General features: G+C 39.7%; 1 protein-coding gene across 1 annotated transcript in view; it reads right to left on the bottom strand.

Annotated features, from left to right (window-relative positions):
• Positions 1-16,086, bottom strand: part of STXBP4 (syntaxin binding protein 4) — a 170,213-nt gene that overhangs the window by 15,331 nt on the left and 138,796 nt on the right. Inside the window, exon 16 of the mRNA XM_082678958.1 lies at positions 8,516-8,573. Coding sequence (XP_082535084.1) covers positions 8,516-8,573 — 58 coding nt within the window. The remainder of the gene's footprint in view (positions 1-8,515; positions 8,574-16,086) is intronic.

Below are 16,086 nucleotides of genomic sequence, written 5' to 3' on the forward strand. Positions count from 1 at the left end.
TACCAAAACCAGACAAAGATGTCACAAAGAGAGAAAACTAGAGGCCAATATCACTGATGAACATAGATGCAAAAATCCTCAACAAAATACTAGCAAACAGAATCCAACAGCACATTAAAAGGATCACACACCATGATCAAGTGGGGTTTATCCTATGAATGCAAGGATTCTTCAATATACGCAAATCAATCAATGTGACACACCATATTAACAAATTGAAGGAGAAAAACCATATGATCATCTCAATAGATGCAGAGAAAGCTTTTGACAAAATTCAACACAGATTTCTGATTAAAAACCCTCCAGAAAGTAGGCATAGAGGGAACTTTCCTCAACCTAATAAAGGTCATATATGACAAACCCACAGCCAACATCGTCCTCAATGATGAAAAACTGAAACCATTTCCACTAAGATCAGGAACAAGACAAGGTTGCCCACTCTCACCACTATTATTCAACATAGTTTTGGAAGTTTTAGCCAGAGCAATCAGAGAAGAAAAAGAAATAAAAGGAATCCAAATTGGAAAAGAAGAAGTAAAGCTGTCACTGTTTGCAGATGTCATGATAGTATACGTAGAGAATCCTCAAGATGTTACCGGAAAACTACTAGAGCTAATCAATGAATTTGGTAAAGTAGCAGGATACAAAGTTAATGCACAGAAATCTTTTGCATTCCTATACACTAATGTTGAAAAATCTGAAAGTGAAATTAAGAAAACACTCCCATTTACCATTGCAACAAAAGAATAAAATATCTAGGAATAAACGTACCTAAGGAGACAAAAGACCTGTATGCAGAAATTTATAAGATACTGATGAAAGAAATTAAAGATGATACAAATAGATGAAGAGATATACCATGTTCTTGGAGTGGGAGAATCAACATTGTGAAAATGACTATACTACCCAATGGAATCTACAGATTCAATGCAATCCCTATCAAACTACCACTGGCATTTTTCACAGAACTCGAACAAAAAATTTCACAATATGTATGGAGACACAAAAGACCCCGAATACCCAAAGCAATCTTGAGAAAGAAAACCGGAGCTGGAGGAATCAGGTTCCAGGACAGTAAATGACAGTAATCAAGACAGTATGCTACTGGCACAAAAACAGAAATATAGATCAATGGAACAGGATAGAAAGCCCAGAGATAAACCCATGCACATATGGTCACCTTATCTTTGATAAGGGAGGCAAGAATATACAGTGGAGAAAAGACAGCCTCTTCAATAAGTGGTGCTGGGAAAACTGGTTACATCTAAAAGAATGAAATTAGAACACTCTCTAACACCATACACAAAAATAAACTCAAAATGGATTAAAGACCTAAATGTAAGGCCAGACACTATCAAACTCTTAGAGGAAAACACAGGCAGAACACTCTATGACATAAATCACAGCAAGATCCTTATTGACCCACCTCCTAGAGAAATGGAAATAAAAACAAAAATAAACAAATGGGACCTAATGAAACTTAAAAGCTTTTGCACAGCAAAGGAAACCATAAACAAGATGAAAATACAACCCCCAGAATGGGAGAAAATATTTACAAATGAAGCAACTGACAAAGGATTAATGTCCAAAATTTACAAGCAGCTCATGCAGCTTAATGTCAAAAAAACAAACAATCCAATCCAAAAATGGGCAGAAGACTTAAATAGACATTTCTCCATAGAAGATATACAGATTGCCAACAAACACATGAAAGAATGTTCAACGTCTTTAATCATTAGAGAAATGCAAGTCAAAACTACAATGAGATATCATCTCACACCGGTCAGAATGGCCATCATCAAAAAATCTACAAACAATAAATGCTGGAGAGGGTGTGGAGAAAAGAGAACCCTCTTGCACTGTTGGTGGCAATGTAAATTGATGCAGCCACTATGGAGAACAGTATGGAGGTTCCTTAAAAAACTAAAAATAGAACTACCATATGACCCAGCAATCCCACTACTGGGCATATACCCTGAAAGAAACATAATTCAAAAGCAATGACGTACCAAAATATTCATTGCAGCTCTATTTACAATAGCCAGGATGTGGAAGCAACCTAAGTGTCCATAAACAGATGAATGGATAAAGAAGATGTGGCACATATGTACAATGGAATATTACTCAGCCATAAAAAGAAAATAAATTGAGTTATTTGTAGTGAGGTGGGTGGACCTAGAGTGTGTCATACAGAGTGAAGTAATTAAGAAAGGGCAAAACAAATACTGTATGCTAACACATATATATGTAATCTAAAAAAAAAAAAAAAGGTCATGAAGAACCTAGGGGCAAGACGGGAATAAAGACACAGACCTACTAGAGAATGGACTTGAGGATATGGGGAACGGGAAGGGTAAGCTGGGACAAAGTGAGAGAGTGTCATGGACATATATACACTACGAAATGTAAAATAGATAGCTAGTGGGAAGCAGCCGCATAGCACAGGGAGATCAGCTCGGTGCTATGTGACCACCTAGAGGGATGGGATAGGGAGGGTGGGAGGGTGGGAGGGAGGGAGACGCAAGGGGGAAGAGATATGGGGACATATATATGTATATATATAACTGATTCACGTTTTTATAAAGCAGAATCTAACACACCATTGTAAAGCAATTATACTCCAATAAAGATGTTTAAAAAAACAAACAAAATAAAAAACCAATGAATATACCTACTTGAAAAATCACCAACAGTATAATATAATGTTTGAAGCAAGTATATGATATTGAGATTTTTGTATCGTTTATAGAGATGTATATAATATATGTATAATAATTTAATTATTGATTAATATATTATATATAGTACATTGTGAAACAGCCTTGTCATAGGCATCCTCTAAGATAGCTCCCAGTGGTCCTTACCTTCTGGCATGTACACTCTTGTATAGCTGCCTCCTACACTGTACCAGGGTGCTCTGTTTGACCAGTAGCATATGGCAGAAGGTATGTCAATCACTTCTGAGATTGGTTATAAAAGACACTACAGGTTTTATCTTGGTGTTTCTCTTGCTTTCACTTTTTCTCTTGTCCCTTGCTGTGGGGGAAGCCAGCTGCGATATTTGTGCAGCCCTATGGCCCTATGGATGGAGAAAGGTCCACTTATGGTGAGGAACTGAAGCCTCACATGTGAGCCTGGAACAAATATTCCAGCCCCATTAAACTACTCTTCAATTCCCAGACCTGGCTAAGAGCTTGACTGCAACTTTATGAGAAACCCACATCGAGAGAGAGTCAGAATGATCCAGCGAAACCACATCCGGGTTCTTGACCCTCTGCAACTTGGGTAAGAAAATAAATGTTTATTGTTTAAGGCTGCAAAATTTTGGGGAAATTTATTAAGCAGCAATAGAGAATTAATACATGAAATCATGGCCAGTGATCACAGTGAATCTGAAACCTTCAATAGAAAAAAAGAGTTCAACGAAAGCAACGTAGCAGTTATGTCTAGTTTGTAATATTAAGTTCATTTTTACTCTCAAACATAGCTCATAATAATTCTGTTAAATTATATAACATACATATAAAGTATATGAACTTTTAAAGTGGAATCATATCAAAAGATTGTTATAAATCTGTAATAGTATATAACTGCAAAGGGAAGATAGGAAGTTGGGTGGTAAAATGGTCAGGTTTACCAGATAATTTCATTACAGCGCTATCAAGATAACTGGCATTTTGTCATTGAATTTAAGAACGCTGCAACTCTCTCTCTAAGGAGAAAATAAGAAAGTTTTCCCTTGAATGCACTGGTATTTATATAGCAAGTGAGTAAGCCCTGCCTATTTGCATATGTGCATACACATATTGGTGTATACACATACACATATATAGATGTATACTTTTGTTAGTTCTATGAGACACTGGCTCTAGCAATGCCAATATTTTGATTATGTTTGTTTACACAAGATAAAATGCTTTCTTCTCTTGTGTCAGAAGGTAAGTAGATGACTACCCAGTATTAATGGGTGTGCAATGGACATGTGGGTGGATAGGAATATTCAATGAAGACCGTCTTTGTCTAGGCATTCTTGGGACAGCACTGACAGTTATTCCTTTGCCCAAGGCTTGGCTTCCATCAGATTTAACAATTCAGTTTCCGGGAAGATAGTGACAGGTGTCAATCTCAGACATTGTGTATACGTACACAGACCGGCATCTCCTCCAATGTTCTGGAAGAGGGATCTCAGTCACTGTTCTTTTTAAGCAAAGTGACAGAGGCAATGAACTGAGTTCATTACTTGTTATTTCTTGCCCCCAAATTACCATTCACATGGTAAATGAACTACTCCTACCCAAAAGCTAACACAGGCTAGCCAGGCTCAAAAGTTTGGTTGGGGTAGTGAGAGGATGAAAAAACAAAAATCTAAATAGTTCCAAGAAAGACATATAGTGGATGCTTGCTTATGCAGACATTACTTATTTGGCATCCTATCTGAAGGCAGCTAAGAGCTGAGAGGAAACCCTCATCAAAATGTTAGGAGCAAGTGAAGAGGCCTAACCTTGGCTGAAAGTGTCTACTTTGGGTCAGGTGTTATGATAGGCTTTTTACATACATAAGCTCATTCATTATGGGCAGGAACTCTATGAAGGGCTAATATTCTTTCCATTCTATACGTAGAAATTAAAGCCCAGAGAGGTTTAGTAAACATGCCAAGGTCATTCAGCTATTCTGTGGAGACACCAGCATTGGAACCTACGTTTCTCCAAATCCAAAGCCCATGCTCTTCTTTTCCTTATACCAGATGGCCTTCCTGGAATCAAATCCACCTGCACCAGAACTTATGCACTTGACTCACATATAAACACTTGTAGATGCACACTCCAGGACTATTTACAAGCAATTCAAATTAGTCTGATTATTTGGCATCCTGTCTTCCTCAAATAAACTCCTGGGGAAGATGGTGAAGTGTGTAGAGGATTGAAAAGGAGAATGGAGATGAGGAGATGGCCAGGCATGTTGAGATCGGGGAGAGATGACAGCTGTGTCTCTATTCTAGCTTATACAGCTTAACGTCACCCTGCAGAACTCACTGTATTATGTATAAGATTGATGTTTATAATGATTTTGTTCAGGGGCCTCAGTAGAAGAAGGCAGGAAAGCACACAATACTTGTAAAATAAGACTTCCATTAAGAATAGTTAAACTAAAATAAATGTTGGTGCTTGAATGGGGTTAATGACTAGCAAAAAAGCCAACTCGGGCTTCCCTGGTGGCGCAGTGGTTGAGAGTCCGCCTGCCGATGCAGGGGACACGGGTTCATGCCCCGGTCCGGGAAGATCCCACATGCCGTGGAGTGGCTGGGCCCGTGAGCCATGGCCGCTGAGCCTGCACGTCCGGAGCCTGTGCTCCGCAATGGGAGAGGCCACAACAGTGAGAGGCCCGCGTACCGCCAAAAAAAAAAAAAAAGCCAACTCATGGTAAGCAGTCCATTCCTCCATGAGACAAGATAAAGAAAACACTGGTATATTGTTAGATTTTCTTATCTTTACTGTTTGACCTTTCTAGTCTCCAGGAGATGACTACTTGTGCTTAGAACTAAGTTTCTATTCTGCTATTTAGAAATGAATAAAGTATAGAATTCTAACAAAATCAAGATCAGTTTAAAATATCTTTCTTGTCATATGTAAACATGCTACGTTAAAATAAGGAGATGGAGATGGTGCAGCGTGGGTGTGTGTTTTGGAGGGATGGCTTTGGACTCAGACAACCCTGGAACTGTATCTTGGCTCTGAAATTTTACTACGGCCTGACCTGGATGAGTTTAGCCTCTTTTCCACAGAGTTTCTCCAACTGTAATGGTGAGACAAGGATGCCCACCACTGTCCTTTAACAAATCTATCTTACCTCTTTTCTGCTTTCCTTAGGAGTCAAGATTAAGGTCAAGGAAGATAACTCCCTAAAGAGTGTACATTATTTTCTATGACTGGAGTGGATTATACAAATGTGGTGCCGCTTTCCATTCCTTCTACGGGACTGAGTTAGATCTCAGGGCAGTCAAAGGGCTTGCTACTACTTCTCTTCTCTCTTCTCCTAGGATGCTGTTCTCCCTTATAGTAGGAGCCCAGCCCAAGGCTACTGTTCCAGTCAGCAAAGGACAGTGGCTTAAACCACTGGGTACCAGGCAATGGGACATGCTCACTCTCTGACTCACACTCACGTCTCTTTCTCCCTCCTTTTCCTTGGTAGTTGGTGATGGTGCCCTTATCCTTTCCTTTCCTGGTTAGGCTCTGACACAGCTTTGGGTTAGGATACTGACAGATGGCTAAGGCTAAGCCTTGGTGAAAGAGTTCCCCACAGGGTCCAGACTCATTTACTGACATTTTTCAAAGGCCTCTGACTTCAGAACCTGGGTTTACAATGAATGCCAGTTTGCCTTCCTTTGATGGGGCATTTCTTTTGGGGACCTTCTAGGAGACAGGCATGGCTGAGGGCAGGATGCAGCTCACCACCATCATAATATCGTCCTATTAAGAGCTGAGCGATGCCCACTTTCTACAGTGTTAAGAAGATTAGAGAATACAATGCGTAGAAAAATACCCCTAACATATGCCTGGCTGTTGAGCATCACCGCCCCCCCCCGCCCCCATCCCCACATCTCTCCCCTTATCCATTACAACGTGAACATAAGAAAGAAACCCAGTGCAAATTTGGATGTGGTTTTTCATTTTCTTGTCACCCCTACAGTACAGTGATTCAAATCTCTCAGGAACTAAACATAGTTAATACAGCATATTGAAGTGAAACTTTCCTTCCAGAAGAGTTATGATTTGGGAAGTGAATAGTATGGCGCTAAATGTAATCTGTTCATGGAATTCCTGGGTCCTTTGCTCCAAAAGTCCCTTTCTCCTTCATGTATTATAAACTACACCTTTGCTTTATTAATTACTTTTTGCTAGAGACCACAAGAAAAAAAAAATCAAGAAAATACTTTGCCAGGTTTACCCCTAGCTTTTCCTTAAATCTTTTCAAAATATGAAGCTTCTGAATTTTCAATGTCTTTAATGGTCATACGATTTTTCCTGTTCTTTTTTCCACCATGATGTTTTCTCCATGTTGTAAATTAATGATGACTATTTTATTAGGTATCTACTGTGTTCCAAATTTTATGCTAGGTGCTTAACATTTAACAACTCTATAAAGTAGGTACAATTCACCTTATTTTTTGATGAGAAAACTGAGATGAAGAGAGATGGAGGAACCTGTGTAAAGTCACAGAGTTTGAGAATCCAAAATGTGGATATTGCTTTGAAAAATACTTGCACATTTGAAAGAACAGCAAGGATACATCTCTCTTTTCCTCCCCAAATGCATACCAAGTATCATTTGCTAAAAAAGGGTCATATAAGGAAGTCGCGTGGGATTTTAAGAGGATGCTGGGAATCCCCCTTGTGTTCTCATAACTCCAACTCTGACATGAAAAGAGCTACTCAGAACATAGTGGAAGTATACCAGATTGCCATGTCCAGAGTAAAATTAACCAGTCCAGCAGCTAGAAAATGTATTTCTGTTGAGGCTTTCAAAGAGAGGTCTCTAACAGTCTAGTATACTAGAGAGAATCGTAGTGTCAGAAGACTTGGGTTCCCTTCTGGCTTGGTGACTTAGTTAGCTGTGGATTTTTTGGCAACTACTCTAGGCTTTTATTTTTTTCATCTATAAATGAAGGATGTTCTGAGACTCCATTGAGATGAGGTTTGTTCATATACTGTCTCATTTATCTCCTCAGTTATATATTGTATGTTTTTCCTCACTATTAAGTAAATTCCTTGATATCAGAGAATATATAGAATATATATAGTCTGTATATCTCACTGCTGTATCTCCAAGGTATGGAATACTGCCTGGTGCACAGCAAATGCTCAAGAAATATTTGCAGGGCTTCCCTGGTGGCGCAGTGCTTGAGAGTCCGCCTGCTGATGCAGGAGACACGGGTTCATGCCCCGGTCCGGGAAGATCCCACATGCCGTGGAGCGGCTAGGCCCGTGAGCCATGGCCGCTGAGCCTGTGCGTCTGGAGCCTGTGCTCCGCAACGGGAGAGGCCACAACTGTGAGAGGCCCGTGTACCGCAAAAAAAAAAAAAAAAAAAAAAAAAAAAATTTGCAGAATAAATGAACTGTGTACACTGCAAAGCATGAAAAAATGTTGATTATTATTACTATTATTGTTAATAAGTTTTGAGACAAAGCAGACTTTTTCATTAGATATTAACTTTGCATAAATATTAATACTTTTAGCCAAAAGTGAATTGAGGCAGCCAACATTTAGGTTCAAATGACAATCCTGTTCCAATTTTTTGATGTTTCCCTTGAACTAATTATTAGGTTTTTTTTTTTCTAAATAATATCTGATATTAGCATTTAAATCACATGAAATGAAAATGGTGAAGTTTCACTTCTTGTTACTAATTTTTGTAACCTCCAAGAGGGTTTCTTGGTATTACTGATTATTCTGCAACTTCCAGGTTCTCTCCAGATGTGAAGAAAATTGCTTACTTGGTTGAGATGCTTGTACTTACTTGATGAAGTACTTGATTCCATCTGCTGTGTAAGCTTCCTCCCACCCGTAAGGTAGACCTTGAGTGAAAGGAAACCAAAAATACATTTAATAAGATGATAAAGATAACTTTATTTCCTGGACACAAATTTCCCACAGCTTTACAATTATTTGAGTACATTTCTTGTACAAAATAATTGTCTAGAAAGGAGGAATTAAAACAATTCAGATGAGCTTTCATACTCAGCATCTTAGAACACAATAAATAAGTCTTGAACAGTTAACAATCTGCTTTAGTTGCATTAAATGGATCATGACTTGTCATTTACATGTGGTGAGCATTTTTTTTTTTTTTTTTTTTTTTCGGTACGCGGGCCTCTCACTGCTGTGGCCTCTCCCATTGCGGAGCACAGGCTCCGGACGCGCAGGCTCAGCGGCCATGGCTCACGGGCCCAGCCGCTCTGCGGCATGCGGGATCCTCCCGGACTGGGGCATGAACACGCGTCCCCTGCATCGGCAGGCGGACCCCCAACCACTGCGCTACCAGGGAAGCCCGGTGAGCATTTTTGTCAGCAGGATTCAAGCAAAAATTTTTGGTGCAGGGGATGTTTTTTTCCTGGCGGCAGAAAGATGGACAAGATGGCCTCTGCTTGTCTATTCGGGCTCAAAGTTTCTTTAATCGGCTTCCTTTACATTCTTTCACTCAGCTCCACAGGGAATCGACATATGAGTACCAGATCAGCAAGCAGTTTGAAAGTAGCTCTTGGACAAGACAAAATTCCTTATGAAGTCTAAAATTTAGCAAAGTGATTTACAATGGATTGTAGTATTTTATTTTGTTAATTAAGAATTTTGTGCATTAAATGTTAACGGCCAATTTGCTAAACTCAGCTTCCATTTCAGTAATGGGATTGAGAATAATTAGTTAGCTATAAAGAGATGCAGACTGAAGTAAGCAAGCAATCATTTGGCCATATTTCTATAAATAAGTACATTTTTGTCCTCACCAACAGAATAGGCCCAGGTTGAGGCAGCCCATTCTCTATATTCCAATTATGGGTGGTACTCCTTTAGAACACAAGGGTTTCCATCCCTTGGCTCCACCCCTGAATACTGTTAAGCAGAGGTCCCCAACCCCCAGGCCACGGACCAGTATTGGTCTGCGGTTTGTTAGGAACGGGTCACACAGCAGGTGAGCAGCGGGAGAGTGAGCGAAGCTGTGGAATTGTCTTCCAGGAAACCGGTGCCAAAAAGGTTGGGGACTGGACTTTCCTGGTGGCACAGTGGTTAAAGAATCCGCCTGCCACTGCAGGGGACACGAGTTCGAGCCCTGGTCCGGGAAGATCCCACATGCCGCACAGCAATGCCTGCTGAACCTGTGCTCTAGAGCTGATGCTCCACAGCTGGTGCTCCACAACAAAAGAAACCACCACAGTGAGAAGCCCTCGCACCGCAACAAAGAGTAGCCCCCGCTCTCTGTAACTAGAGAAAAGCCCGCGCGCAGCAACAAAAACCCAATGCAGCCAAAAATAATAAGTAAATAAATAAATTTAAAAAAAAAGGTTGGGGACGGCTGCTGTAAAGGATTGTAATTGACCTTTTGGATCAGTCTTTGGTATTGACTTATCAAGGCTCCTTTGATGAGTATAAGTATAAGAACATTAACACATCAAAGAACAGACTCCTGGTGCAGGTAGCCTACTTCTTTAGAAAGTAACTGAGCTGTAACAACAAACCATTTCCCCAAGTCTCAGCAAGGGGCAGAGCAAAAATGCAGGAACAGCAACTATGAACAAAATAAAACCTTTATCATCATTCACTTCATATTCTTTGAGAATAGCTCTAATGATGTTATTTTTATAAGAAAAACAAAACAAGCTTTACTTTATATTTACCTCCAGTCTTTTAACACAGTTGTATAAAATAAGAGCCTGGCCCAGAATTCTGTAACTACTTTCTTTGTGGATTAACACAGGCCACCTAGGAGTTTCTTTTTTCCCTTAATGAATAAATGTTCCTATTTTAAGCACAAAATAAGCATATCTGGGAACTCAGCATAAGCAAATGACTGGCTTCTTAAAAGCCCCTGAAGTGACACTATATATATCTCCGATAGTAACCATGGCCAGCACACGCTCAGCCAGACAGGCCATGATCAACTGCTGCTGCAGTTCACGTAGATTTATCGCCTTTACACTTTCTACACCTTTGTTACAGATCACTTCATTTTTCGCTGACAAGCCCCTCACCTGAAGGGAAGAATCTGATGACTGTACACAAAACCCCTGCTTTTATGACAAAAAGGTTCAGAAATGCCAGGAATGATGATCAATAGGGCAAAGACACGCTAAAAGTAGAAAGTCATTCTAATGTGACTAAGATTTTTGTTTAAATGACTTGTCTCTTCAGTGCAATTATAGCCATATTTCTAATTTATTAATTCACAGGTCTTTTTTTTTAATGAGGAGACAAAAATATGTATACTTTAAAGACAGTATCTTTTAATCTATAGGATCATTTGAGAATTGAGATTGACATTGGGATACCGCATCCCCATGCCATCAAAATAGAGTTCCTGCCCTGATTGTTTTCTTACAATTAGTAAACAAGGACTATAACTTCACAACGGTCTTATTAAAGGTACCAATTCATATCCATATAAGTCAAAATGGTTATTCAATGACTGTAGCCATCAAGATATTCCTGTTTATTGAACAATATTTGAGGATAAATTCTCTGTTCTGAAAAAATAGCATTTCTTTTTAGAAGACTGAGTGGTTTCTTCTTCTTCATGCAGTTAATATAGTCTGTAAAAAAACAGACTTGGGGACTAAATTGATAGCGACTATCTTTCAGTGATAGTTCAGTAATAGAAAACACAATCACTGTCCAATTAATTATAAGTTAAAAACCACAATATATTGATACACCAAATAACCTACTTTATAGAAAAAGGGCGCTTTTGATTTCTACAAGCTTATATAACTATGATGGACGCAATTGTCCTTTAGTAAAGATTTTCATCCCTTCACAATAAGTGATTTGGGTATAATTACAACATACTATCTAAATACTTTTCAATAATCGTTATAGTCCCAAGGCATTAAAATTTTTCTACATTCCCCACATCTTTATACTTGCAAATATATAATGCTTCTATTTTTCCTTTTCATCTTTGCTTTAAAACTGTTATGACAACTATTGTTTCTGATTGGAAGTATTTGTTTATGAACCCTCACATAACATTCTTTCCATCAGAGATCATTTGTTTCAAAGTACTCTTCATGAGTATTTTGCCAAAGTAGGAGTCTCGTGCATATTCAGCTTAGAACACTGGCTGTCACCTAACACTCCACATATCCAAAACCAAACTCATCACATGTCCATACAAAATAGTTTCCCTTCTATTTTCCCAGCCTATTTACGTAGGAAAGTTCTCTTTGTCATATTTGGCCCTTTCATTAAATATTTATTGATCATTTTTTTTAGTGATTATTTTTCTGTGTTTAGCATTTTACCTGGTGTTCAATACATAATGATTAACAAATTAACATGTACCTTGGTCTTATGAAACATTAAAAAGTAATCATAAATAAAGACACCGTTAAAAGTAGGAATAAGTACTAGGAAAGAAAAGTACTGAATACTATGAAAGAGTAACTCATAGCACAGACAAAGGTTAAACTCCTTAATACATAAATAACTCCTACAAATCAGTAAGAGAAAGGAAATGACAAATAGGAGTCTGTGAAACATGTGGAACATTCAGGACATAAATGTACTTAAACATATGAAAATAGGCTTAATTTCACTCTTAACAAGAGAAATACAAATTAAACTAGTATGAGAGGCTGTGTTCATCATGTTAGCAAAGAGTAAAAGATAGTTTAATAAGACACTGTGTTGAGGGTATGAAGAGGCAGTCATTCTCATACTCATGGGAGTATACATATGATAACATATGTATGGGGAGAAACTTTTCAAGATCTACCTAAAATTTTAAATGCTAATAACAACAGTTCACATTAATGGAGTGGCCATGTGCTAGACATTGCATTACACATGTACCAACTCTCTTAGGCCTCACAACAATTTTACGAGGTACTATTATTATCCCCATTTTACAAATGAGGAAACAGGCATGGAGAGGTTCCATCACTTGCCCAAGGTTACACAGCTGGCGGGCAGTGGAGCCCAGACTCTTAACCACTACGCTGAACTGGCTCCATGGACCATTTAATCCAGCAATTCTTCCAGGAATTTATCTTATAGATAACCTTTATGTACAAGATTATTAATTGTAAAAGTAAAAGATTGAAAATAATCTAAATAACCACCAATGGGGACTGATTAAAGACTATATATCAGATAACGGGATATTGTCCAGCTGTGAGAAAGAATGAGGAAGTACTTTATGTACAGTGTGGATAAAGGGATGTAGGATGAAGGAAGGATCTCTGAAATTGCTGGAGTTATCCAGGTACAGACGTGGGCAAGAACACTAGGTTGAGTGAACAGCAAGTGCAAAGGCTCTGGGATGGGGAAGAGCTTGGCATGTTTGAGGAACTGAGAAATCATTGTTCCCGGAGAATAGTGAGTAAGTTAGGAGGGGACTGATACAAGAGTGAGCTGGAGAGACAGGCAAATATGACTATGCAGGGTTTTGTAGGCCATGTTAAAATTGTTTGAAAGTTTCTTAACAGGAAAGCTGGAGATATGCTACTGTTTAAGATGAAGAAAGCTGCAAGAGAATGTTGCTCCCACCATATGTGCGGAAAGCTGCACAACCTAAAAAAAATTTAAAAAATTTTGTTTAGTTCCTCAGAGACTAAGTTCCTCACCTGAGCTGACCCTCAGGTGAACTGAAGTCCAAAGGGTGACAAGCCCCTCTGAGGGAAGATGGGGCACGTGAACTCTTTCTCTCGTGGCAGAGCACAGGAAGAAGTCTTGCCATAAAAGTGGGTAGGAAGAAAATATCTAAAACTGTAATAAATTTGTAAAGCCTGCTTACGGGCTAGCATGATAGTTTGGTGTCCCCGGGAGCCCTAGACACAAGGAGAGCCTGCTCTTCCTGAACAGCTCTTTGCTCATGAGAAAGACAAGGGGTAGGCAGGAGACCTGAGAGAGCCCCTGGGTAGTGTGGGCTCATGCAGGACCTGCAAAGGTTCGAGGGTGGAGCAGAAGTATCATCCATGACCTGGACCCTCCTCTGATATGAAGTAATAGCCGGCTGCAGTTCGGGGAGGAACAAGGGACATTCCCACATGTGGACAGGAATCTGAGTGACAGAAGGCAAGTCATCTGTTCCTGGGGGAGGGGCAAGAAACTGTCACACCCCCAGTCCCTCCCAGACTCCACGAAAACCTCATTTGTCCTGTTGGGGTGAGGTGGGTAGAAAACCTGATGTCTTCACCCTGCACTGACACTAAGTCATGGAGGGGTGAGAGCAGGAAACCTTTCAAATCCAGAATCCTGCACTGATGTGACACAGAGTTTGACTTCCACAAGGAGCGGGGCAGGAAACCCACTTGAGCACTTAGTAGGAGGTAGGGTTGTTTGCCACTAAGGAGGGACAGGAAGGCTGGGAAAGTCCTACCCCTGAGACTTGGGCATGGGGCCTGTCTGAAACCCAGAGACCAGAGTAGGAAAGCTGAGAGTCTCTCCACACCTCCTCACTCCCCACATGCACCACTCACCTGACACTGAGCTGCCTACTCTGGGAGAGGGCAAGAGAGCAGACAGTAAATGTCCACTGTGATGCAGGTGTGTGGAGCCTGCTGCCTGCTGAGGATGGGGCAGGCATACTGAGAACCCCTACCCCCAGCACCCCAGACCTCACATGAGCACAAGAGAACAGCAGACAAGCACTAGAGGAATTTGAAGTCTGTGGTAAACTCAATAGAACCCTAGAAACAAAATGCAAATCCAGCTTGCCTACAAATGAGAGTGAATAACCACCCTCCCCCGCAAACACACACTAAAGGCCTGACAGAGAAGAGACAGACCCATTTCAGGGTTTAAATAACATTTACCCCAGTCTCTACAGTTCTGTACCTCCAAATACTGACAATCACAATTATGAGACACAGAAAAGCAAGAGAAAAAGATCCATTGCCAAAAGATAAAACCACCAACAGAACCAGATCCAGAGAAAATATTGAGCTTTAAAATAATTATAATTACACATTAAGAGATCTAGTGGAATCTAGTGAACTATGGTCGTGTGACTGCAGTGACGCTCGTTACTTGGGTATATCACACAGAAGGTAATGACTGAGCTTGTTGAGGCCCAGAGTCTTGTTAAACAGCGGGAGGGAAGGAGAGAGTGCCAAGTGAGCTGAGGGAATGTGTAAGAGTGATTGGAATAATGGACCCCAGACTTTAAGCTGAATAAGAAGACAAGTAAAAATAACAGTGGAGGCTGAAGGACAGAGAAAATAGGAGATCTTATTGAGGAAAATAAACTATGTAGTGAGCTGGAAAGGTAGGAGGTTTGAGAGGGAGAGTCAGGAGTCTGAACCACTGTCTGTGGTGCCAAGGTTTGTGGTGGAATTGGAAGACCATGGTAAAGTGGGAAAAAATGGGCATTGGACAAAAAGAACTGAAAAGTAAAGGTGGTGGACTCACATGGATGATAGCAGGAGCTGGGATGGGGAGAAACACTGGAGAATGAGAATTCCAAGAACACAATAGAGAAAGACAACACCATCAGTCTCAGAGGGCTCAAATAACCAAATTTATCTGAAAAACATTTTCTAGTGTAGTTGTTATGAAAACTCAAACACATTTAACTTTTAGCATCTGATATCTTGAGAAAAAGGGAAAAGAGAGGGAAAGAGCTTGGGCGGAAGGGTGGCTATGAGAAAGAAAGCAAGAAAGAGAGAATCTAACTCACAATTAATAAAGCTTCACTAAAGAATAAGATATATATCACAGTGAAATTTTTAGCAGTCACAAAATCTGAATCTATATGTAATGTTCCTCAATTATAATTGAAAAACTATGGGAAAATAATAATCTTGTGGAGTCTATATGATAGTGATAATAGCAGTCAGCTTGCCTAGCTTACAGGGTTATCGTGAGACTCTTATTAGAGAATATATAACTATATGATATATATACAAAAGGAGACAATTATTATTCAGAGTAAGGAAAATAATAGCTCCTTCCTTCTCCTTCGTTTATGGTTCTAGAGATATAGAGAAATTTGGATGCTTAATATAGGAAAGGTGTTTAAATTATCTACAGGGGAAATCTCCATTAATATACTGGGATATTTTTTAGAATCCTCTCCCAGTACAGGAAATTATATAGTCTCTATTTCACTCATGATAATACCCAATAAAAGAATAACAGAAACCAGTGGGACACTCTGACCCTCAGTGAGTGGTATGATGATAAATGCATAACAACCAGCTCTTGGGGGCAGGAGGAGCCCTAATTTGCCCTAATTTGTAGCATTTGCTGATTTCCGTGGTGTAAATACTCCTACCATAACTGATTTCAAGCTACTTATGTGACGTCAATGACTACAGAGTTGGGAAGAAATATGTAGTAGTAAGCCATGATATAGTATTCCCGGATATGAGACAT

The sequence above is a fragment of the Grampus griseus genome (assembly GCF_964374135.1).
Source record: "Grampus griseus genome assembly, chromosome: 20".
In the NCBI taxonomy this organism is placed as follows: Eukaryota; Metazoa; Chordata; class Mammalia; order Artiodactyla; family Delphinidae; genus Grampus; species Grampus griseus.